This window comes from Centroberyx affinis, unplaced genomic scaffold (genome assembly GCF_046629955.1).
Source record: "Centroberyx affinis isolate AG114_WGS23_722 - 3 ecotype Tasmania unplaced genomic scaffold, CSIRO-AGI_Caff_v1 ptg006000l_1, whole genome shotgun sequence".
NCBI lineage: Eukaryota > Metazoa > Chordata > Actinopteri > Beryciformes > Berycidae > Centroberyx > Centroberyx affinis.
This window is the reverse complement of record NW_027283051.1, coordinates 22,519-44,135: the sequence shown is the minus strand read 5'-3', so window position 1 is coordinate 44,135 and position 21,617 is coordinate 22,519. Positions and strand designations below refer to the sequence as shown.

Genomic DNA, 21,617 nt, shown 5'->3' with positions numbered 1-21,617 from the left:
GACAGTTAGTTCCGGACACATTTAGCGGTAACACAGGAAGTGCATAATATACGCGGAAGTGATTTTGTTATGAAAAGTTGAGTTGTCAGAGTGGGCAGAAGAGCTGAGAAATATGCGTTAGATAATTTACTCAACGGATTAAGATGTCGAGTAAATAGCAGCAGGATTTCTAAAATCCACCGCACCCTCAGGTTTGTTTATTTGTTGTATTTGGAACAAGAGACATGCACTGGCGTGTTGGTTTACAATTGGATGCCATTACCTTTATCGTCTAATATTACACCTCACCTCTCTGCCTGTCTATCCACTGGCCAGTCAGTCAGTCGGCTTCCTCGACGGCAACCAGAGTCCGTCACCTTTTCCCGCACAGACACGGCACACGGGTATCTATTCAACTGAGTTGTTGTCCATTATGTGTCATCTACAGCTGAGGACATTGCTTTTTGTAGCGTGGCTGTTGGGCTACATCGCCTTTCTGCTCTCCGTAAGAAGGATGTGGACGGGGAAATACGTGCGTAGCCCACTCGCCCGCTCACTGTTCATGAACATGGTGAGCGAGAGCGAGGCGGCCGGAGCTGAGACACAAGAGGTATGCATTGTTACTACCAGTGAATAAATAGGTGATGGAGTTTGCTTGGCCAGACATACCAGAGACGCTGTTCTTCTGGAGACAGTTGTGAGAGACCGACTACTCGTGTTGCCTGTGGAGACTAGAACCAGAGAGAAAATGACGCCAAACTCCATTTAACAATCTGGCAATTTAATGTTTACTTGCTTCAGGGAAAACATACACACCTCGTAGAACATGAGTTCAGACCATTTACGAATCTTTAGGAGAAACTCTTAAATTCTGTGTGTATCAGATACACCACGGAGTGCTTATTTGAACAAAATGTAAACTTTTAGAATTGGTTTGCCTATTACTTGTGCAATCTCCTTCCACTAAAGTAGGGTGGCAGTGAGCAGCAGGAACCAGCTATAAAAGTTAAAAATTGATTGAAATATAGTGTTGCATGCTGGATCACATGCATGCTGGATCTACCAGATAACCCTAACCTTTGGTAAAAGCTCCAAAGTCATGTTCTATGAGACGTGTACTTTTGCCATAAGCAAGGCCACATTAAATTGCCAGATTTTTGAATGGAGTTTGGCGTGAAGCTCTCTCCGTGATAGAACTAAAGAGATCAGATCTATGGGGACTTATGCTTCTGAGGGTGCTCTAACCTTTACAGTTTAGTATTCCTCTCTCCAGATGCTAGTGTTTCCTCCACATTGATTTATTTTTCAGAGTACCACAAATAGATTTCCCCAAATGCCTGATGTGTATCTTGCTCTTCCGGGCTTGCCACCACTACAAATGACCTCAGGACCCGTGGGAAACACTGGATGCCTATTTCACATGAGCTGTCCCAAGGGTAAATGTGAATTCCAGGCCTTTCTCTTCTCCCCTCGCTCTAGTGGTACCGGTGCTGTCCTGACCTGCTCGGAGACGCGGTGCAGCCGCTGTTCGTCCAGAGCCACTTGGACTCAGAGACCCAGGCTTTTCTCAAGCGGAGCGTAGAGAAGTCTGGCTGGCTGTTCACGCAGCTCTACCACTCTTTCATATCCACAGTCCTCAGCCCTGTGGTCTCACGCACCTCCATCAATGGGTGAGTAGTACTCTGTCTCCGTTCCCCTCCGTTTTTGTCACCACATCTCCTCCTCTGACCTGCTCTCCGCTCTGTCTCAGGCTGCTGGGTCGGGGCTCCATGTTCGTGTTTTCCGCGGAGCAGTTCCAGAGGTTGATGCATATCGGCCCGGAGTGGAGGGCGGAGAGACTTCTGGACCTGGGGGCCGGGGACGGAGGCGTCACGGAGGTGATGGGAGCCCATTTCAGAGAGGTCTACGCCACCGAGGTCTCGGCTCCCATGAAATGGCATCTCCAGAGGAGGAATTACAGGTGTGTAGGTTCTTTCTTTTCCTCTTCCTTCTTCTACTTTCTTTCAAATCCAGTAGTTATAATACCAGATCACAGGCATGATTAGTTTGAAATACTCTTTGATTACATTCTGAACTTGGCAAGACTGATTCCAGACTGCAAAACACTTTGAAATTAGAATTTTAATATCACCTCGGTGATTTTAAAGCAATGATATCTCACATTTTCTTTGATGTTTTTTGATTGCTTTCTGTAATGTATGTCCCTGTGTGTTGCTGACTGTTTGAAATTGTCGTCTTTATGTTTTTTTGGGGGGGGGTTTTGTTACTGTAATCAGGTCTCAATCTCAGTGAGATTACCTGATTAAATAAAGAATAAATTAACTGAAAAGAAAATATGGCAATAATAATATTATACATACATAATAATACAGTAATACACCTCTCTCTCTGTCCCTGTCTTGCTCAGACTGCTGGGTATAGATGAGTGGCAGAAGACGGGATTCCAGTATGACCTGATCAGCTGCCTGAACCTGCTGGACCGCTGTGACGATCCTCTGGATCTACTCCGGGGCATCAGACGGTCGCTGGTCCCCGGCACAGGAAGACTCATCCTGGCTGCGGTGCTTCCCTTCCAGCCCTATGTGGAGATAGGTCAGTCAGTCATTGCATCTTGGATTTCTGTTTGTTTGTTTGTCAGATTATTCTGCATATTCGGTATGTATGGAATATATTCAGGTGCCCATTTATACCTGGGGATATGATAAACTTCACTACTTGTACCTGAAAATGTTTTATATGTATTTGTTCCCAGGAGGGAGGTGGCAGCGTCCCAAGGAACACCTGCGAGTAAAGGGGAAGACGTGGGAGGAGCAAGTGACCAACCTGTCCAATGAGGTCTTCCGGGGGGCGGGGTTTGAGGTGGAGGCTGTGACTCGGTTGCCTTACCTCTGTGAAGGGGACATGTATAAAGATTACTACGTACTTGATGACGCGGTATTTGTTCTCAAGGCTTTAGAGGATTGAGGCGTCTCCCTTTGTCGGCGATAAGATTTTATCTTAAACGAATACCAAATGAACTGAGGGACGCTCAGAGGATTGCCTAACTTAAACGTGTCTTGGGCTGTGGCTGGTGCAAGGCTTATAGTGCAATTTTGAGAGTTTTCATTCATAAATACTGTAATTCTTTTTTGTTTTTTGGTTTGAACAAACAGTTCAGTCAGGTTTGCAGCTCAGGTAGCTCCTACATTTACCAGCCATCTTGTGTGACAGCGATACCTCTACTTTGTACGCAAAAAAAAAATATCCGAATGGCAGTTTGCCTACCTTGAAATGCCACATTAACTTATCGCAAAACTATAAGGAAGATCAAATCTTCTAAGACATATCACCGTGGAACTGGTGTCTGTTCTGTAAAGTGTGTTATTTGTAGCAAGTGTTTACTGTCAGTGACGTGGTTCATCATTCCTTCAACTCTACATACTGTACTACCGATGGAGAGAATCTCATAATTTGTACTTTCATTTTTTCTGTGTCTCATTCATAGGGCCAATGCACACACACTATTGCTGACTTAAGCAAACTGGGCCCATTATATGTAATGTTGTTACTTGATATTAATGACGACAAAAGCAATATGAAGCCTTTTAAGTCAGTGCCATGCATCTAGGATGTCACAGCACAAAGGTCTATTTAAAATGTGCCACATTTGGTGAAATGTTTGTATTGAAAGAGTACAATGATTTCAAGAACAAATAAACATTATTTTCTGTGTTTCTTAGTTCTTGTTTTCTCATGTCATCGAGTGAACTTGAGGTGTAATCAGTCGACATGGTTTGAGATTTGTCCATTTGAATTACTGTCAGTTAGAGCAGTGGTTCCCAAACTGCGGTCCAGGGACCCCCAGGGGCCCTTTAAGGATTTTCAGGGTCCCCCCCAGCTAAATGGATGTTAGTTTATTTTCAGTATTATTTCATTATTATTTCATTCACTATAAGTTAGTCCTAGTCTAGAGAGATGACAAAAGTCTCTTTTCAAGTGTTAGAACCAAACTGAAGCCATCAAGACATTATGATTTACATTTTCTGTAGACGCTGGCTCTTCCAGCTGTTTCACACTTAATGCACATGCACTTTGAGTGACTTTGAGTTTTTTAAATTTTACATGTAAACCACAATCAAAAATCCTGCAAGTAGCATCCTACCATGACATTTTGACCTGTGCTATGAAATATTAAATTAATTGTGTTTGTTTTAAAGGAAATCTTCACTACTACTTTACATGCCTTTACATTTGACTGCAAGTATTTCCTTCTTGAGTCCATCAGAATTTAGAAAGTGAAAGTGGGTCTATCGCTGAATCTAGAGTAAGTTGAAAGCTGAGGTGAACTGTATTTTCCAACAGTATTTACCACCTGGAAGATAAGGTGAACGGTGTTTTAAAGAAGGAAGCTCAAAACCTTCGTTCCTACATAAAACCTCAACATAGCATGAAGTGTGCATAATTTATGTTAATAAGAGCTCCTCTTTTCTGATTGGCTGAGCCGTGCAGCGTTTCCCGACTTGCATTGGGTGCTGCTATCTTGGCCACGTCCCCAGGCCACGTCGCGCTTTACTCGCCATTTTCCCGTCTTCTATAGCCAGAATTCGCCTATTCTGGTGTCAGTGTCACTCAGCACCGTTAGACCATACATTATTCTTTACCGGGTAACAACCGGAGCTCTTTTTAGAGACTGAACTCGGGTTGCCTCTGTTAAGGCTCGCGGAAACATGAACGTTTTCAGACTAACCGGCGATCTCTCCCATCTAGCAGCCATCATCATCCTGCTGCTAAAAATATGGAAAACCAGGTCTTGTGCCGGTGAGTAGCCATATACTTTAACTTGCTTTTTGCATGACCTTCTATCTTGGTCACGGATACAGCGTGTCATTTACCGTGAAGTTTAACCAACCAGATAACGGTAGCTACAGTGTAATCAGTTTGTAATGATAGTTAACGTTAGCTAGCTAACTCCCGGCTAGCTGGGCAGAAACGATAGCTACCCATCCAGCTTGCCCTGTCATCAAATCATAAGGTTAATTGCTGGCACTATCATTGTCCCTGTTGCTAACACGGCCTACTGCAGCGTGAACAAGACTAATCGTCTCATGGGAAGAGTTTCTCCAGAAGCAACAGTGAAGTCTGACTTGCATGGCTAGCAGCAGCAGTCTTGCTAGCGGCGGCTGTGCAGCGGGCCCTGTCCTAGTCTGTCCACACTAGATAAGGACAGGGTGACCAGAGGGCCACAACACTTCTTGGTTTAGTTTGGCATGTTGGGCCTCATCATCTCTAGTGTGGGGGGGAAAGTAAGCTAGTTTCACCCTGTTGTTCGTGCATTTGGCCCGGTGTGACCTCTGACGTGGCAGCAAATAGCTGTCACTAGTTGACTGTTGCAGATCTAAGATCATACATACCATATGCATGCGCTGTTGCAAGGAAGGACTTGATTGTTTGTTGTTTTTGTTTTTTACTGTGAGGGTCAAAGGGTAGAGCGGTATCACTGCTGGATAGGCAGTCACCTGAACTGGGTCTTTACTGGTGTTTACTGTAGGCTAAACCAGATAGCCTTGTGCAGCATATCTGCATGCAAGTAATTCAGACTTCATTACCCTAAATATTTGCATATTGGTCAATGTAGTTATCTATACCTGAATTGCACATACTAGACAGTATCGTTATCTCTGAAAGCATGAGGTTTGGCTACAACTATTGTAATGATGACATCCCCTTGTCTGACAGTGGGTGTGACAAAAGCATGCTGTCACTTGCCAGTGTTTGTAGGCCAGATAGACAGAGGCTTTCTGCAGGACAGCTGTGTGTCTGTGCTTGAGATTATATATAATAAAGCCGCAGGTGTAGATGCAGACTGTGGAGCAGCACTAAACAGGCACTCTCAAACCACTTTTACATCTGCAATGCCAATTACTGATCAGTGCTACGGCGCAACTATTTTAGTATCATGTGCTCCTAAAAATAAATTAATGCTAGTGAAACTGAATAAGGAGCACGTGCATCTTGAGATTATTGTAACACATTGTATTTTTTCCACATATTTTCATAAATCCTGCTCATACGTTTCAGTGTAGTTGTACATGTAATCTTGTGAGGGGGGGGGGGGGGGGGTGATTGAGGTATAAATGCAGCTAGATTTGTTGTCATAGTAATTGCTTGAATCACATTGTCATCTCCTTTGCAATCTTAGTCAACAACAACATCTTAGAACAAAGTACTGCAGAACTAATCGGACATCTTGGCTACTATACATGGGCTGTCTGCAGGAAGTGGACATTATCAAAATAGGATGACTGAATGAATGAAAATAGATGAATAAATGGCCAGAGGTTTGAAACAACCTAATTCTAAAATAAGGTCAGAAGATTCGTCCGACTAATGCGCCCTACTGTCTGTGTCTTCACAGGTATTTCTGGGAAGAGTCAGATCCTGTTTGCCTTGGTATTCACCACTCGCTACCTGGACCTGCTCACTTCCTTCATTTCTCTGTACAACACCACCATGAAGGTGAGACACGCACACATTTCTTCTCACCGGCACATCCCGAAGCATTTCCTTTAAGAACCCCTTCCCCCTGTTTATCCAAGCACTAAACACACAATACTCCAAGTTGACACACCTTTGTTGAGCAAAGGATAAAGCGGTGCAGCAAGGTGTAACAGGCGTGTGTGTCATAATTGCTGCTTGATTATGTTTGTGTCGGACCAATACACATAGGGACCAGTGAATTTTCACCAAGCGTGGATGGTGGTTTTGCTAACAGCGGTGGATGTCTTGCGTTTCAGGTCATCTACATCGGATGTGCGTATGCCACAGTGTACCTGATCTATGTGAAGTTCAAGGCTACTTATGATGGGAACCATGACACGTTCAGAGTGGAGTTCCTGGTGGTCCCTGTTGGAGGCCTGGCATTCCTGGTTAACCACGACTTCTCTCCACTGGAGGTAAGCAAACGGCACACTGATTCTGCATATTTGTCTCTCAAATACCTCACATCATTTTTCCCCAAACTCTTCCAACACTCCCGTCTCTCCGTTCCCATTCTTTTCGCCCCAGATCCTGTGGACGTTCTCCATCTACCTGGAGTCGGTGTCCATCTTGCCCCAGCTTTTCATGATCAGCAAGACCGGCGAGGCCGAGACCATCACCACCCACTATCTGTTCTTCCTGGGACTCTACAGAGCCCTCTACCTCATCAACTGGATATGGCGCTTCTACTTTGAGGGATTCTTCGACATGATTGCCATCGTTGCCGGGGTGGTGCAGACCATCCTCTACTGCGACTTCTTCTATTTGTATGTAACAAAAGGTGAGTTGTTCTGCAATTTCTTTTCCTCTCACAAAATACAGTGGCAGTGGAATCTGTTTTGTTTTACTGCAACAAGAAGTTCTGTTAGTTGGTTACCTATCAAATAAGGCAGCGTTCATGCATGCAAGTATGCATATTCATGTATACTTGTAAAGTGGATCTTAGATGTGCTCAGAATAGGCTTTGCATCACATGAGATCTGACCTTTAGTACAGCCATCCCCACTGTTTGGACTTCCCTTCAACATGATACCCTTATATCTCAATTATACTTTTTTTTTATTGCTAGTTCCTGCCAATTATTTTAGTCTCTTTTTTTCCATACAGTTTTTGGATATCTTTAAAGCTTCTTTAGTAACAACTCATTATTATGACTGCACTTGGAGAGCAGGCAAACTTGGATCAGAGGACAGAAACAGTGAGAGAACTCACTGGCAGACAATAAAAACATAGAATAGAAAGTTAAAAAATGTACTGGTATGGTTTCAATTCCTTCCATGTAGCTGAATGCCTTTTTGTTCACCTGAGACAGTACAAAGGTTAATTCAAATGCTTTCACTTTTGTTTTAGTTTACTTGGAATTAAGGTGCAGAACAACATGTCCGTTATGATACGAATACGACGTCATTGAAACTATAAGAAGTTCGGCCGAATGTAGCGTCTGAGTGCATCACAGCATTTACAGCAGTTCAGTGTTATCTTCTTAACTAATCTGTATTAACTTGGAACTTACATGTTTCACTGCTGCGCATTTGATGACACACCATTTCTCGGTTTTGTGAACATCCTCGTATGGTTTCTGTGTTGAGTTAAACATAAACTTATCCTCTCCTGTTTCAGTACTGAAAGGAAAGAAGCTGAGCCTGCCAGCCTAAGTGCCAAAGAGGAGTGTTTTGGCAGACTCAAAGAGGGGGAACGGGGGGGGTTGGTTGGGGACACCACTGCCCCCCCACCTCCCACGACCACTTCCCCCTCTTCCCCTCCCGCCAGCGTAAGATGCCTGAGACAGAGAGCGAAAGGGAGCTGCTGACTATAGGTCCTGCACCTTCTTCTGATCCAGAATAGGTGGAATCAGAGCACATCTGCAGAGGCCAGTCCCTGGCCTTCGGATTTCTGTTTGATGCATCTTGCCTTAACTTTTTTTATTACTCTGTATAAAGGAAGAAAAAAAAAAGTGAGAAAAGTTTTCTACATAAAAATGTGTACTCTTAAGATTTGACACATTAGTGAATGAATAAGAGCTGAAAATGTAAACTTGCCTATGATTTGGCATTGTACGATATTGAAGCGGACTTCTTGTGGTGGGATATTATTGACTCAACCGTTTGTAATGGTATTTGCAATCTAAATAAATGTGCATTGTTTTTTCTGAATTGATTTTGGGGGAGTTTGTTGAATCCCCATAGCTTTGCCGGCCAATTTTTTCTCTTTTTTTCCCCCCTCAATTTGACCTTGTTTACATTCCTGTGTATAAAGGCCATCCCTTTAGTTTTTCCATGCCCTTGTTAGAGCATAAATTTGATATAGATGACATTACTTAAAGTTCTTTTTGTCAAAAATTTAACTTAACTGTAACTCTGGAGTTAAATATATTTTTGTGCTGATTCCTCCAAAGAAATGTTCATTCACCAGTGTGGGTTGCTTTTGCTTGTTATTTTATGTCCACGTATGAATTGGAACAGAACGCTTATTAGGAAGGAGCCAAGCTGCAACACAAGGTGAAAGCAAAGGATTGAAAAGTGACCCATGCATTCTTATCGCTGTAAATGGCTTTGTTCATTTGAATACCCCATTCATTACCCCAAGGTTGGTGGTATATCACCTGTAATTACACTTCATTGCCTGGCCCATTCATTTCAAATTGCTCCTTTTAGATGCTTGAAATGAGTAAATTCACTGGTAATGTACTATATGTGGATTATCACTACAGAATTGAAGTCTTTTTTTTTTTATTATAGGTGCTGATGTGTTATTTATTTTTTTCCCAATTTCCAATAAACAATGTCCGTAGAATTGTCTACATGATGTGCATAATTTTAAACTCAGAAAATAATCTCCCTGTTGATGTTGGAGATGAGCACAATCCTATGGACACTGTTACATCGGAGTCAAAAGTAGTTAGCCAGACATACCTGCCTTTTGTTTTATTTTTCATGCAGATCATTCCAATTTTCCTTTTTTTTTTTTCTTAGCGGAGCTTTTGCATGATGTTGCCACCACAAATAAAGATTTTATGGGAAACATTTGTCTCAATGCCGTGGTTAAAATGAGGTGATGGGAATCATTACAGTTATAAAATTGAGATCTTGAACAATCATTTGGTTGTCAGAGAACAGCTTTATTGACATCTTGGTACATATTTGTGGCTCGGCCAGAAAAGAATGAATGAACCAGTGCGGTGTATAGAAAGACAGTTTGAAGTTCCTCCATTAACACAAATATTAAGTTTCACATTGTGTGAGCAGGGAGATGCAACTTCACACACACCAGTATTGGTGCCTAAAAATGCAAAATACAGTGAAAAGTGGTGTTAGGTATGTGCCAGCTACTGTACACTACCGTCTCAAATGTCATCTATGAATCAACACTATTACAGTTAGTGGTAGGGAAGTGTGTCGCTTGTAGAGACTCACAGGGAACTTATTAAATTTGAGGAACAAATAGGTAAAGCAAGGTAGTATACCTTATGACCTGAGCCTAATCTTTGTTAATGTATTTTCACATTTTATGATGCATATTGGAAGATGTTCTTTCATAGGATTTCATTCCACATATCTTGTCACACTAGTATGCTACTCAGAAGCCTGACAATAGCCGTACGATACAGCATGTAAGTGAAATCCCTCTTAAATGTTCAAAATGTACCAAAAACTACCATCAATGTGCCCCTACGATCTTTCCAAGCAAACGTACATCCTTGTTGACAAATGTTCATTACACAACTTTATTGCCAGTTATACAGACCTTGACGCTTCAATCATTTGTGATATTTGTCTTGATGAGTTTTCAGACGATGTCTGCGACTGAACCCTTCATCACAGACCTCACACCTAAAGGGCTTCTCCCCGGTGTGGACCAGCTTGTGTCTGTTCAGCTGGTTGCCTGAGGTGAATCGCCTCTCGCAGTTTGGACACGCATAGGGCCTCTCCTGTGTGTGACTCCTCAGGTGGACGGTTAGATAGTTTGCTTGAACAAAGCCCTTCTCACAGATCTGGCACTTGAACGGCCTTTCCCCAGTGTGATATCTGACATGTATCCTCAGCTCGGCATTTGACCTGAAACTCTTTGTACATCCTTTGAAGGCGCACGTAAAAGGCTTTTCCCCGGTGTGGATCAGGTTGTGCCTACGCAACGCAGACCGACTCAGAAACAGCTTGCCGCAGTATGAGCAAGGGAATCGCATCCCCTTGTGGTGTATCTGAAAGTGAGCATCCATTTCCCTTTTTGCCCGGAAGATTCTCTTACACAGGGGGCAAGAGAAACGTTTCTGCTGGCCTGAGTGGCGCTCCATGTGCTTTCTCAGTAGTTCATTGGTGTTGAAAGTCCTGCCGCACTCCCAGCAAAGGAAACGCTTCTCTCCTGTGTGCGTTCTCTCATGGACCACGAGATCTGTGTGCCGGTTGAATCTCTTGGGACACTTAGTACAATGGAACGGAAGATCCCCTGTATGTGTCCGCTCGTGTCTGATGAGAGCGCTTAACTCGCGGTAACTTTTGCGACAGCGTGTGCAGACAAATGGTCCACTGAAATCATGGGCTTCGAGATAGTGTTTGATGAGAAAGCGTACCACGTTGAAACTCTTATCACACATGGTGCACCTGACCGGCCTGTGCTTGACATTGTGGACAGCCAGCGTTTCAGCATCTGGGCAAACCTTCCCACACTCGGCGCAGTAAAGCGGGTTGTGGGTGAGTTTGTGAACTCTCAGCGTTGATCTGAGCCCAAATTCTTTCCCGCATTCGTCACACTTGCGGCTTTTCTTTATCCCAGCCTGCCTGGGTTTGACTGATTGCACCTTGCAGATCTGCGATTTGTGATGTATCCATCCACTTCTGGTCTCAAAGTTGATACCACAGCGGGGACAAGGCAGCGGGTTCACTTTCGAAAGGTGCTTTGTGTGACACGTCTTGCCATCCATCACATTGTTCCCGCGGCTGCTTTCCAGTTCGGTCCCACTTGGGTATAACTGGTTTGAGGATGTCTTCACACTGCTGTCAACGTGAGATGTCTCAATGGTGACACCACTGACACTTTCTCCTCTTTCTGCTGACAGTTCCTGGGTTATTTCATTGGAAGCCTCCGGTTCATTTTCGTCCCAATTTTGGTTGGTACCTTTATTACATAACTCTTTGTGTTTCTGGAAGTTTTTCATGTACTTGTAAGTCTTCTGACAGTTGGTGCAGTTATAGATAACATCACTTGAGGGAGTCATCCTGTGCTGTATCATTTCCTTAGAGCTCTGTATTGTCTTGCTACATGTTGAGAGTGTGAGAGAATGAAGGGATGTCACAGCGTTCTGTTCCTGATCACTTGTTTTAGGCTCTGGCAAAACCTGGTATGTGCTGCTAAAAGGGTCAAAGATTTCTGCGTCATGCTGTAGAGTCTTGGCTGGTGATGGGGCTTGTTTGACATTATGTAACAATTCAGAGGTTTCTCCAGGTGATGTTTGATGTGGAAAGCTTTCGAGTGGCCCAAAGTTATTCTCCCCCATTGCTGTAGTGCTGCCACTTTCTCCAGAAGAAACCTCCCTGCGTTTCTGGCTTGCAAATAAACATGCTTCTTCATGAGCCTTCATGCCAGCTACGTGCTTAAAAGACCTCTCACAATTGCTGCACTGATAGGGACGCTCGTTGGAGTGCGATATCATGTGGCACTTTAACCCCCCGGTGCTGAGAAAGGTCTTTCCACACACAGTGCATTTGAATTCTCTGATTGTTTTATCCACTCCGGTGCAAGCCCTGTGCATGTGTCTCTTCAAATTCAAATTACTTTGCAAACATTTCCCACATCTAAGGCACTGGTACGTCTGCTGCTTTGTGCCAACATGTTGATGTTGCCCAACATCTGAATCAAGACTGGGAGGTTGATTATTGCTGCTCTCAGGAAGTTGCATTTTCACTGGTTTTCTCTCTTGAGCTAGAAATGTCTTCATCTTCAGACCCCTGTTTGGTCTTTCTGATCTGGGTAGCAATAATGTGGGCAGACTTCTTAAGTCCTGGGTCTTCCGCTGCTGTTTGGCCTGGTTTAAGGGACACTTCAGTATGACATTGCCCTTTTCAATACTTGCCATCACTCCAAGAGCTTCTACTGTCCTGTTCTCCCCAATCCTCACTATCAGTGTTTCACACATCTCCGGAGAATCTTCACTTTTAATGTCTTTGGACCAAATGTCTCCATTAGAATTTATAGTACACAAGTCCCTTTCCTTTAGAGTCACTTGCTCTCCGCTCACGGGTTCTGTGTCCTCAAGATATTCTGCAGTGTCACCATCATTCTCAGTCAGGTCAACAATATGGACAGGGTACTGCTTGTTGTTTCCCCCATAGTCTTCTGTTCCGCTCTCCTGCATTTGCACTATTTCGCCTATACATGAACTTAGTCCCATCTCAGTACTTGTTTTCACTGCTGCATTTCCCACCTTCAAATCTTCACTGGTGGATTCCACCTGTGTTCCAGTTGCTGTCTGCTCATTTAAATTCACAACTTTCTCCACAGGTGGAAGACTGAGGGCTCTTAGGATGCACTCGCCACAAGAGGAAGACTCGGCGTCTAAAGAAAAGAGGAAATGGAAATCAAAAATGTTATCGTGCTGAACAGAGTTGCATTTTCTTATACAATAATTTGGATAACTCAGAGGAGCCTACCATTGTCGTCTAATTGGCTGAGGTTTTTTTGATACTCCAACAGGGATTTAAGCTCCTGAACATCAGAGACAGACCCAACACATTCCTCCAGAACAGAGGGGGCATCACCGAGAAGGGAGGCAACCTGACGATGAGAAGTATAAGAATAACCATCAAGGAGGCTGACCAGGCAATGAGTCTACCGAGGCTGTGGAAGTCTTCTCACAAGCAAGATTGGTCTTACAACCCTGGTTAGGACTAGAGTGGACGCAATAGGTCAGTCAGTCTATATTCTGGAAGATGAGGCCTCATCCTACAACTGGCAAAAGTTATAGAAGAAGAAAACACTTTTTTTTAAGACTTTCAGATGTGAATGGGTCTCAGTAATATGGGTTTTCAGGAGAGGCCTATTTACAGAGAATAAGTTAAGAGTGTTGTTAAATTCAGCTGGTCAAATTAATTAAAAGTATGGATGAAAACAAAACATAGATTTATAGAGCTGTAGTTGTTCTGTAGTGTCATTCTGAGACCAGTGTGACTCTTGAGTTTGTGGCAAAGAATCTTAGTGCAGCACTTCTGACAACTTCACGAATCTGGGCCACAATTATAAAGAATATATACTGCATTGCTATTTTTACCTCCTGGAGTTTAGGTACTGGAAGCAACTTCTCAAGTCGTGATAAGAACTGCCACACAAGGGTCTGTATTGCTGTGTCATATTTTAGTCCAAACTCCACAGGAAAAACATCCTAGAAAAGAATAATATCATGGAGTGGGGAAAAAAAAGAAGAATCCACTATAAATATGAGAAAACATAAATGGTAAATAAAGGCAGGAAAATTGACTGCAGCTCCAAGTCCAGAGCTGTGCATCTGCAGCTCTTAACGCACTAACCTGAAAGAAGCATTGTCTCTGATCCGGGTCTTTCAACAGAGTCAGAATCAAACCCAGGAAATTTGATCTGGACAATCCCTCCTCTGCATTTGTGGCCTGCAACACAGAAATGCCCGCAACACATAAGCCTTTAATGGACCTACTGACATAATGGTAACTAAAGTATGTATTTTGTCCCCATCAGAACAGACCTCTTTTCTGCAGATTGCCATGAGGGTCTGCATCCTGTCCAGATGTGGCTGAATTGTTTGCAGGTCTGCCGGCTCTGACTGACAGTGCTCCAGAACAAGCTGGGAACAGTCAGAACAAGTTGGTGAGGAGTGATGCTAACAACCATAAGTATGATGATGTTACGGATTACTACTGTTGCAGCTGGAAGCGTAATTCCATATACTGTACTTGTTCATGTCCTAAGCACCCCCTCTCGCTAATGACAGAATGTAGGCTCACTAACCAGCCAAATTTGTTTGTGTATGTCTGACAGTGGGAAGGTATTAATCATGTGTAAGTCCAACACCTGCTACCCCACCTCCACCAATATACTCACACACCCAAAAGCAGGCAAAAACATTTCAGGGGCAAAGAGCATGTAATTACCCTCGAAATCCCCCATAATCAAGGAGGAAACTGGAGCATTATACTCCCCTCGTATATGAAGGGATGATCCAAACTCTTTTGGTGTCCTACCCATTTACATCAGTCGCTCACCCTTGCTCGAAGGCCCAAAAGAAGTTGAGCTCTCTGGTTGGGATTCAGAAGCTCTGGAACGATGTCTGTGGTCATGCTGATGAACTCTTCAAGTAGCCCGTAATCTGCCACAACTTTCTGCTGGATGGTCTGCCAGATTGCTGCAGAGACCAACCGGAGTGGCGGGACCAGGAGGCGCAAAGATGGAAGAGGAAGTCGGGGATCTAGGAAAAAACAGAAACAGAAACAATCTCAGTTGTACTGTAGTCTGCTGCTTGGTTTGTATTTAGTTTTCCAATCTGTAGAAAATCATCAAACTCATTGGATCAAGAGAAACTCTAGAAGAGCAGAGCAATTATATTGGTGTTTATTATGTTATGTTATGTTATATTGGTATTATAGCCTAAACTAGCTTCACATGGGGCATGTTCAATTGCCCCAAAATGTAGCTAACAGGAAGTAACGTTTTCCGGTTTGTTCTCCTTGGTATGCGCTGGGTGAGCAGCTTGCGTTCAAATGAATGGGCGGCCATTTTTTCCGTTCATCCTCCAGTTAATATAGAACTTCCTTGATAAAACCTCGTTGCGTTCAACGCACTACCGTTTCCTTCCGTTACTTTGTTTGATACGTTTTGGGGCCACTGAACATGCCCATGGTACCAGCTGTTCTTAAAGGGCAACAGCAAAACACCCCCTCCAACCAACTATCCATTTCTTGCCAATACAATTAAACTCTGACTTTTCTAAAAGCAAAGGCTTGTTAATCAATGCAATTCTTACCTCCCCCCTCGTAATACTGCTCATGCATGTTGCTTCACTGTGTAAACCGTTAACGTTAAGTCTCAATTTATACGCGGCAGTAAAGGTGTGTACATTTTTGTAATTCAACAAGTTGAGACTTCCTGTGTGGTCTGACCCTAAACTCGTCTCGTCTTGGAATTGATGTCACATGCTTATAGTTCCGTGATTGAAGAGCATTTCCCATAATTGTGGAAAGGCAGATACAATTTCGCTATTGCTGAACTACAACATAAGATGATCTCTTTTTGAGTAGGCGATGAAGTGAACGTGTCAGGATAGGAATATACAAGTTAGATATGAGTCGGAACCATCGACCCGAGCATACCGGCTGAAAAACACAGTCGGACGAAACATATATTTTTTTTCCTCGGTGAAAGAATACACGAGCTACACTAGTAGAGTTAAGTTAACTTCCTCAAATAATACGAAGATGTTCTCGTAACCAGCCCTTATGAACATATCGTAGCTGACTGCAGTGGATACACAAGATGGAAGCTCATATTTCAAGGGGAAATTGTGAGTAACGGACGCTCTGGCGATAGACTTGTATACGCTTCTCGCCTTCCACACGAAACACGTTACTCGTTTAATGTGGTCTTGCTATCGGCAGGCGTACAGACCTCTTAGAACTTGATTTAAGACCTGTTGTGAATCGGTAGGATCCACTTTTTGTTCCGGCATACATCTAATACACCAAGCAGCACCTATTTCAATACAATTCCTGTTCATACAGTCGTCTTTCAGTAGAATGTACCTTGGTGGGCGGTAGCGAGCAATGTAAACCAGTTACAAAAGTTAAAGTTTTCTCGAAATATTGCCCTCCTTGGTGGATCATTTGTATGCCGAATTTAACATGTACCCTAACGATTCGCAAAAGGTCTTAAGTCATGTTATGTGACGTGTGTACATTTGCCAATAACCTAGGCCATTTTAAATAGCCAAATTTGAATGGAGTTTGGTGTGACGTTCTAGCCATATTCATTCATTAACCTTTTTGTATAAATTGGCTGCTGTATGCATTAGCTAGCTATCCTGCTAGCTTTATATTCATTAATATTCTATTTATCTATCTATATCAATATTTTATTCTATTTTAGACAGCTGTACGCTGCCCTGGTCTGCAGACAATGGTTTCAGTAGACTGGAATAGGATGTGAACTGTCAACATAACACAGTACAGCATCTTAGCTTGTACTGAGACATTTATGTTAAAGGTTCATGAAGAGGGGCGGAAGGAGACGGGACCATACTACCTAACTAAAAATGAAACCTAAATACAACACAGTTGGTATAATATATATTTTACAACTAGAGTTTCACTTGTATATGATTCCTATTGCTCTGTACACCACAATAGGCTATTTATTATTATTATTTTTTACTTATTTATTTTAAGAGACAAAGTCAATATTTTGCAACCCCTTAGGGTAAGATCAAGATAATCCTGGATTTAAGATACATCTATTTGCATTCAGGTCCCCCTCTTCCCCTCTCCTGTCTGCGCCTCCTGGTCCCACCGCTTCGGCTGGTCTCTGCAGCAATCTGGCAGACCATCCAGCAGAGAGTTGTGGCCGATTATGGGATGCTTGAGGAGTTTGTTTCCATGGTTACAGACATTGTCCCGGAGCTACTCACCAGTAGACAGAGGGCCCAACTCATCCTAGGCCTCCGAGCGCGGGTGAGGAAGAGTAACGGCAAGTGATTGCATCACAGCATGATTTGGTGGAATTTCATAGCACTCTGCTGTAGTTCTGTCTTTGTCAGAGTCAAGAGGGTGTTGTTTTTGGCTTTGATCTTAGCACTGTTAACTACTATAACAACCAGTGCATAAGCCTGCAGAGCAATGCTTTGAAAAGAAAACTGAGACTTATCATAGTTCAGAAGTGCTTATTTTGCCATATTACACTGGTGGCAAAGTTAATTTTAAAGTCCAGCATATGACACTGCTTTCACAAATAGTGAATATATGTACTGATGCTTGGCTATGGAGCTTATAGATCTAACTTCCAAGTGTATCTTTACAATAAGATGACATAACATTTGAAAAAGTACTGTTTCCACACTACAGCAGCTAACTATGTTTTTCAAAAATTAAGGAGGGAGCACATTTTTTCGGCCACTCTGCTTATGCAAGCTTGTTGTGTTATGGTTTCAGCTGATCTTGGAGTTATGTCGGTTTGAGGCAACTGCTGACTTTGACATTATTCAGCCACACCTGGACAGGATGCACACCCTCTCCACAGCATGGGTGACAGAGGTGACTTTAAAGCTTTTTTTTTTTGTCAAATCGGCATGAAAATTAGATGAATGCCCCTTTAAAACGGACCATAGACTGCACAATGATCACCTCTGCTCTGCTTATTTCCTTCTGTATAAAGTGTTATGATGTTTGTGTTCATTTTTTTTGCAGGCTGGCGCTACAAATATGGAACTGCCCAACTCAAACTTTGCGGATCTTGTTCAAAATTTGCTGAAAGATCCTGAAGAGAGAGAGCACTTCTTCCAGGTCAGCACTTTGCATATGCTTTGCTTATCAATAATATAGGGCCTGGACAATGTATTAGTGCAACAAATTGGATCAGACAACAGTTTCCGCAAACAGACAACCCTGCAAAAATGATATGAATAGTTTCAGTTTGTAGGTTTTCATGTGGTTTTGGACTGCTTTTTCCAACTTGTATCCACTGTGGAGCAACTTTAATGCCATCAGCTTTGTTTGTTTTGGCTAACGACTATCGCTGAGAGATTAATTATTCAGATGAATTGGAGTGGGCCCTGCTTTGAGTGTGTGTTACTGTCAGTGCATGGCTTGGTACCTGTATTCTGTCTCACTCTGCTAATTGGCTCGTAATCAGGGTTGTAGTACTTAAGTCTGGAGTCCATACCACTTTTCTGACATCTTGGACTTGCCTCGGTCTCCTGCCTCGGACTTGTCTTGGTCTCGGTCACTATTGGATGCTGACCCGACTTCTTCCTACCTATCTTTACATTGTATCTGTGTATAGTATGTAATGGTCCTCAGTGTTCTATCCATTGATTAGTCAAAATCCTATGCATTCATTAATTGGATGCTTAAGAAAGAGTATAGGACAGATCTCCTGCAGATAGATCTACATCTTTGTTCATGCTTAAGAAACTCCTTAAGCATTATTTTTGACATTTAGAAAGAAATATGCACTGTTTATTGCCTTTTTTGGTCTTGAGTGGGACGCGATTTGCACTTGTCCCGGTCTTGACTTGGTCTCGACCCCCTAAAACAATCCCATCGTTGCACACTGTTTTTAAAGTTTTGCTAAAAATTAATCCAAATATATTTCCTGTCCTTCAGAATGTTTTCCCTGAAGAATTTGGTCCGACGTATGATGAAGCACTGCATACCTTGATGTGTCTGTTTCTTTCCAGACTCGAAAAGTTTCTTCCCCTTCAAACCCTCCAACAGGTAGATAAAAAAAGACATTAAACACCATAAGGACATTGTGTGTGACACTGATATCCATTTAAATGATGTATGAATTTGCTGTTTTTTGTGGACGAGCTGCATTTATTTTGCCTTTTTAAAATCAAGTTTATTTTGTCTCTTTCATTTAGGTTGCCTCCATGTTTAGCGATGTGTCCTCTGTTCTGGAGGAATGTATGGAGTCTGTGTCTCACTGTCAGGAGCTTAAAACCCTGCTTCAGTATCAGAAAGACCTCAGCCAGTTGGATCACAATGGCAAGCATTTTTTGATAAGAAATCCATATAACAAGTCATGGATTTGTTTGATTTGTCATCCTTTTTTCTAAGTTTTTCCTCATCATTTTACTAAAATCTATTGTTTTTTGTTTCAGATGATTCTTTGGATGGCGACTGCATTATTTCAGCTCTTAAACTCTCCTCTGTAGAAAGAATGCCAGAAAAGGCACAATCAGAAACCCATGTCTTCCATGACATGCTTTCATTTAGCACAGGAATGGAGAAGGAATCTGCAACATTACTACATATAAAACAGGTGAAAATGGAGACGACCAGAAAAGAACACGATACCATTGCTGGAAAAGATGGAACAGTGGTGCACTTGGGAGAAATAGCAAGAAATGAAGAAAATGTGGAGATTTTTTCAACTCAAGTTGAGGAGTCTCAACTTAAAAAAGAATGCAGAGTCCTGCTAAAAAGACTTGGCACGCCGGTGTCTTTGCAGTCTCGACCTGTGAGACAAAACAGAGGCCTGAAGATGAAAATGATTCTGTTGCAAGAGAAAAGACGACTTTATAAAGAGGAACACCCTGCCTGCAAAACTGTGCCTACAAGGAAAGCAGCTGCCTCAGAGTCTTGTACCCAGACGAAAACATCACAATCCAGCACTAAGTCCATTTCACCATTAGTTCGTGAAACAACACCATCCAGTGAAGCTGAATCTGACGTCTCTGATGACGAGGATGCAATCAGCATGTACCAGGACCCTTCTTTTGCGGCCCCTGTTAGTAATTCCAGTGAGGACGATTCACTGTCTAACTGCTCAGATGAGGACCCTTCCTTCATGGAACCCATTGATGACGAGGATTTGTCAGTCATCGGCGAAGTGCAGGACACTTCGCACATCAAACCCTCCACTGCAGTAGAGACTCATTCCACAACACGGAGACGCCGGTGCTTGATTTGCAGGGAGCAAGTGAAGGGGCTCATGAACGCTCACATTAAAACCCACTTTCCAACTGATGATTACACCTGTCCTCGATGCGGCACAAAGTTCATGCGTTTGCCATCCTTGAAGTTGCATTTAAGAAGAACTTGCTATGATCAGCAGCAGGTAGGTCCAGAGGAGGCAGAGGAACCCCAACATATTTTTACATGCGACGAATGTGACAAAGCGTTTAGGTATCAGCTGTCGCTGGAGGAGCACAAACGGACCCACAACCAACTCTACTGCGAGGTGTGTAGGAAAGTGCTCCGAGATTCCGAAACGTTGGCGAGGCACAAGGCGTCGCACACGCCGTTTCAATGCACTCTGTGCGAGGAGAGCTTCCGTCTTTATAAGCCCCTGGCGAGGCATTACGAGAACGTACACGAACTCAGCAGACCGTTCAAATGCAACCATTGTCCGAAAAGTTACTCCAAGCTGCGTCACTTCATTGCGCACGAGTGGAAACACACCGGCCAACGTCCGTTCCAGTGCCCTCAGTGCTCCATGAGGTTCAAAATCGACTCGGATCTCGTGACCCACCTGAGAGTCCACACGAAAGAGAAGCCGTTCCTTTGCGCGGATTGCGGCAAGGCGTTCTCCTGCCGATCGAACCTGACGCGGCACTTGAATATGATCCACAGCCAGGCGCGGAACGAGAGGCAGTATGCCTGCTCCCTGTGCGAGAAATCCTACAAAGAGAAAGGGGCCCTGAAAAAACACGAGAAGAGCAAACACTTACACGAGTTGTTCCGCTACCCGTGCTTGGACTGCGGGAAGATGTTCTCCTCGTCGGCGATGAGCAGACACAGACTGATCCACACGGGAGAGAAACCTTTCAAGTGCAGGATTCCCGAATGCGACGAGCGCTTCAGGTCCACCACTGAAGTGAAGAGGCACATCATGCAAAAGCACACCGGAGAGCGGCCGTTTAAGTGCGATGTCTGCGGGAAGGGTTTTATAAGAAATAGCGTACTCAAATCACATATGCGAATACACACAGGAGAGAAGCCATTTTCTTGCTCTGTCTGCGGCAGAGCTTTTCCACTACTCCATAGCATGCAACGACACATGAAGCTTATTCATACATTTGTAGCAGAGTAGTCCTGCTTGTGAGGAATCCTTGGCTGTTCAGCTTCCTCTCACACGAGGCCAGGTTCTGAATCTGGTTAATATTATATTTAATTATCGGATTGTAACATGAGGTAGAAGTTCATAAATAGTGCTTGGTAAATGCCTTACCAAGAAATTATTTGTAATAAAGTTGATTTTGTTCTGGATGCAAGATTGCACCATGCTTGACCATTAACCCAGCGCAAGTATGAGAACAGTCTGCTCTATGTTCGCTGAGATTCATGAGCTGTGCTGGACTTCAAGTTTACCATGTGTCTTCATGTATTGCATAAAGCATTGTGCTCAATCCTTACTGTTTTGTCATATTCATTTTTGGTGGTGGTCTA

The 21,617-nt window shown here is 43.2% G+C and overlaps 4 protein-coding genes across 5 annotated transcripts; 3 read left to right on the top strand and 1 right to left on the bottom strand.

Annotated features, from left to right (window-relative positions):
- The first annotated feature begins 60 nt into the window (after positions 1 to 60).
- Positions 61 to 3,690, top strand: mettl9 (methyltransferase 9, His-X-His N1-histidine). 2 transcript variants are annotated; one of them, XM_071547528.1, is made up of 6 exons: positions 61 to 191; positions 428 to 589; positions 1,459 to 1,649; positions 1,730 to 1,939; positions 2,387 to 2,571; positions 2,732 to 3,690. In XM_071547528.1, exons 2-6 carry the CDS (start codon positions 494 to 496, stop codon positions 2,941 to 2,943), a joined length of 894 nt encoding a protein of 297 aa, XP_071403629.1. In that variant the 5' UTR covers positions 61 to 191; positions 428 to 493; the 3' UTR covers positions 2,944 to 3,690. The 2 variants fall into 2 exon arrangements, with proteins under 2 accessions (XP_071403629.1, XP_071403628.1); XM_071547527.1 differs by having other exon boundaries at positions 68 to 589.
- Positions 3,691 to 4,525: 835 nt separating this feature from the next.
- Positions 4,526 to 9,560, top strand: LOC139668050 (ER lumen protein-retaining receptor 2). The gene is made up of 5 exons (XM_071547526.1): positions 4,526 to 4,776; positions 6,374 to 6,474; positions 6,753 to 6,911; positions 7,024 to 7,276; positions 8,116 to 9,560. Exons 1-5 carry the CDS (start codon positions 4,686 to 4,688, stop codon positions 8,148 to 8,150), a joined length of 639 nt encoding a protein of 212 aa, XP_071403627.1. The 5' UTR covers positions 4,526 to 4,685; the 3' UTR covers positions 8,151 to 9,560.
- A 55-nt stretch (positions 9,561 to 9,615) lies between these two features.
- Positions 9,616 to 15,603, bottom strand: LOC139668049 (zinc finger protein 585A-like). Its single transcript, XM_071547525.1, has 7 exons — positions 15,479 to 15,603; positions 14,721 to 14,923; positions 14,204 to 14,302; positions 14,013 to 14,108; positions 13,757 to 13,867; positions 13,140 to 13,263; positions 9,616 to 13,044 (listed from the first exon to the last, which is right to left on the bottom strand). Exons 1-7 carry the CDS (start codon positions 15,504 to 15,506, stop codon positions 10,253 to 10,255), a joined length of 3,453 nt encoding a protein of 1,150 aa, XP_071403626.1. The 5' UTR covers positions 15,507 to 15,603; the 3' UTR covers positions 9,616 to 10,252.
- Positions 15,604 to 15,881: 278 nt separating this feature from the next.
- On the top strand, positions 15,882 to 21,537 carry LOC139668054 (uncharacterized). The gene is made up of 7 exons (XM_071547531.1): positions 15,882 to 16,015; positions 16,975 to 17,177; positions 17,655 to 17,756; positions 17,910 to 18,005; positions 18,828 to 18,938; positions 19,088 to 19,211; positions 19,328 to 21,537. The coding sequence occupies exons 1-7, from the start codon at positions 15,988 to 15,990 to the stop codon at positions 21,259 to 21,261; spliced, it is 2,598 nt and encodes an 865-aa protein (XP_071403632.1). The 5' UTR covers positions 15,882 to 15,987; the 3' UTR covers positions 21,262 to 21,537.
- The last annotated feature ends 80 nt before the right edge of the window (positions 21,538 to 21,617 follow it).

What these genes read in the sequence shown, in the direction of transcription:
- LOC139668054 (XM_071547531.1), top strand. Translation starts at nt 15,988, where the DNA reads ATGGAAGCTCATATTTCAAGGGGAAATT. An exon ending in AGAGAGAGCACTTCTTCCAG is followed by an intron (nt 18,006 to 18,827) that starts GTCAGCACTTTG and finishes CCTGTCCTTCAG; the next exon opens with AATGTTTTCCCTGAAGAATT. An exon ending in CAGCCAGTTGGATCACAATG is followed by an intron (nt 19,212 to 19,327) that starts GCAAGCATTTTT and finishes TTTTTGTTTCAG; the next exon opens with ATGATTCTTTGGATGGCGAC.
- LOC139668050 (XM_071547526.1), top strand. Translation starts at nt 4,686, where the DNA reads ATGAACGTTTTCAGACTAACCGGCGATCTCTCCCATCTAGCAGCCATC. An exon ending in ACGACTTCTCTCCACTGGAG is followed by an intron (nt 6,912 to 7,023) that starts GTAAGCAAACGG and finishes TTTTCGCCCCAG; the next exon opens with ATCCTGTGGACGTTCTCCAT. An exon ending in CTATTTGTATGTAACAAAAG is followed by an intron (nt 7,277 to 8,115) that starts GTGAGTTGTTCT and finishes CTCCTGTTTCAG; the next exon opens with TACTGAAAGGAAAGAAGCTG.
- LOC139668049 (XM_071547525.1), bottom strand. Translation starts at nt 15,506, where the DNA reads ATGCATGAGCAGTATTACGAGGGGGGAG. An exon ending in TGGCAATCTGCAGAAAAGAG is followed by an intron (nt 14,109 to 14,203) that starts GTCTGTTCTGAT and finishes TCTGTGTTGCAG; the next exon opens with GCCACAAATGCAGAGGAGGG. An exon ending in CAGTACCTAAACTCCAGGAG is followed by an intron (nt 13,264 to 13,756) that starts GTAAAAATAGCA and finishes TCTCATCGTCAG; the next exon opens with GTTGCCTCCCTTCTCGGTGA.
- mettl9 (XM_071547527.1), top strand. Translation starts at nt 413, where the DNA reads ATGTGTCATCTACAGCTGAGGACATTGCTTTTTGTAGCGTGGCTGTTG. An exon ending in CTCCAGAGGAGGAATTACAG is followed by an intron (nt 1,940 to 2,386) that starts GTGTGTAGGTTC and finishes TGTCTTGCTCAG; the next exon opens with ACTGCTGGGTATAGATGAGT. An exon ending in CCAGCCCTATGTGGAGATAG is followed by an intron (nt 2,572 to 2,731) that starts GTCAGTCAGTCA and finishes ATTTGTTCCCAG; the next exon opens with GAGGGAGGTGGCAGCGTCCC.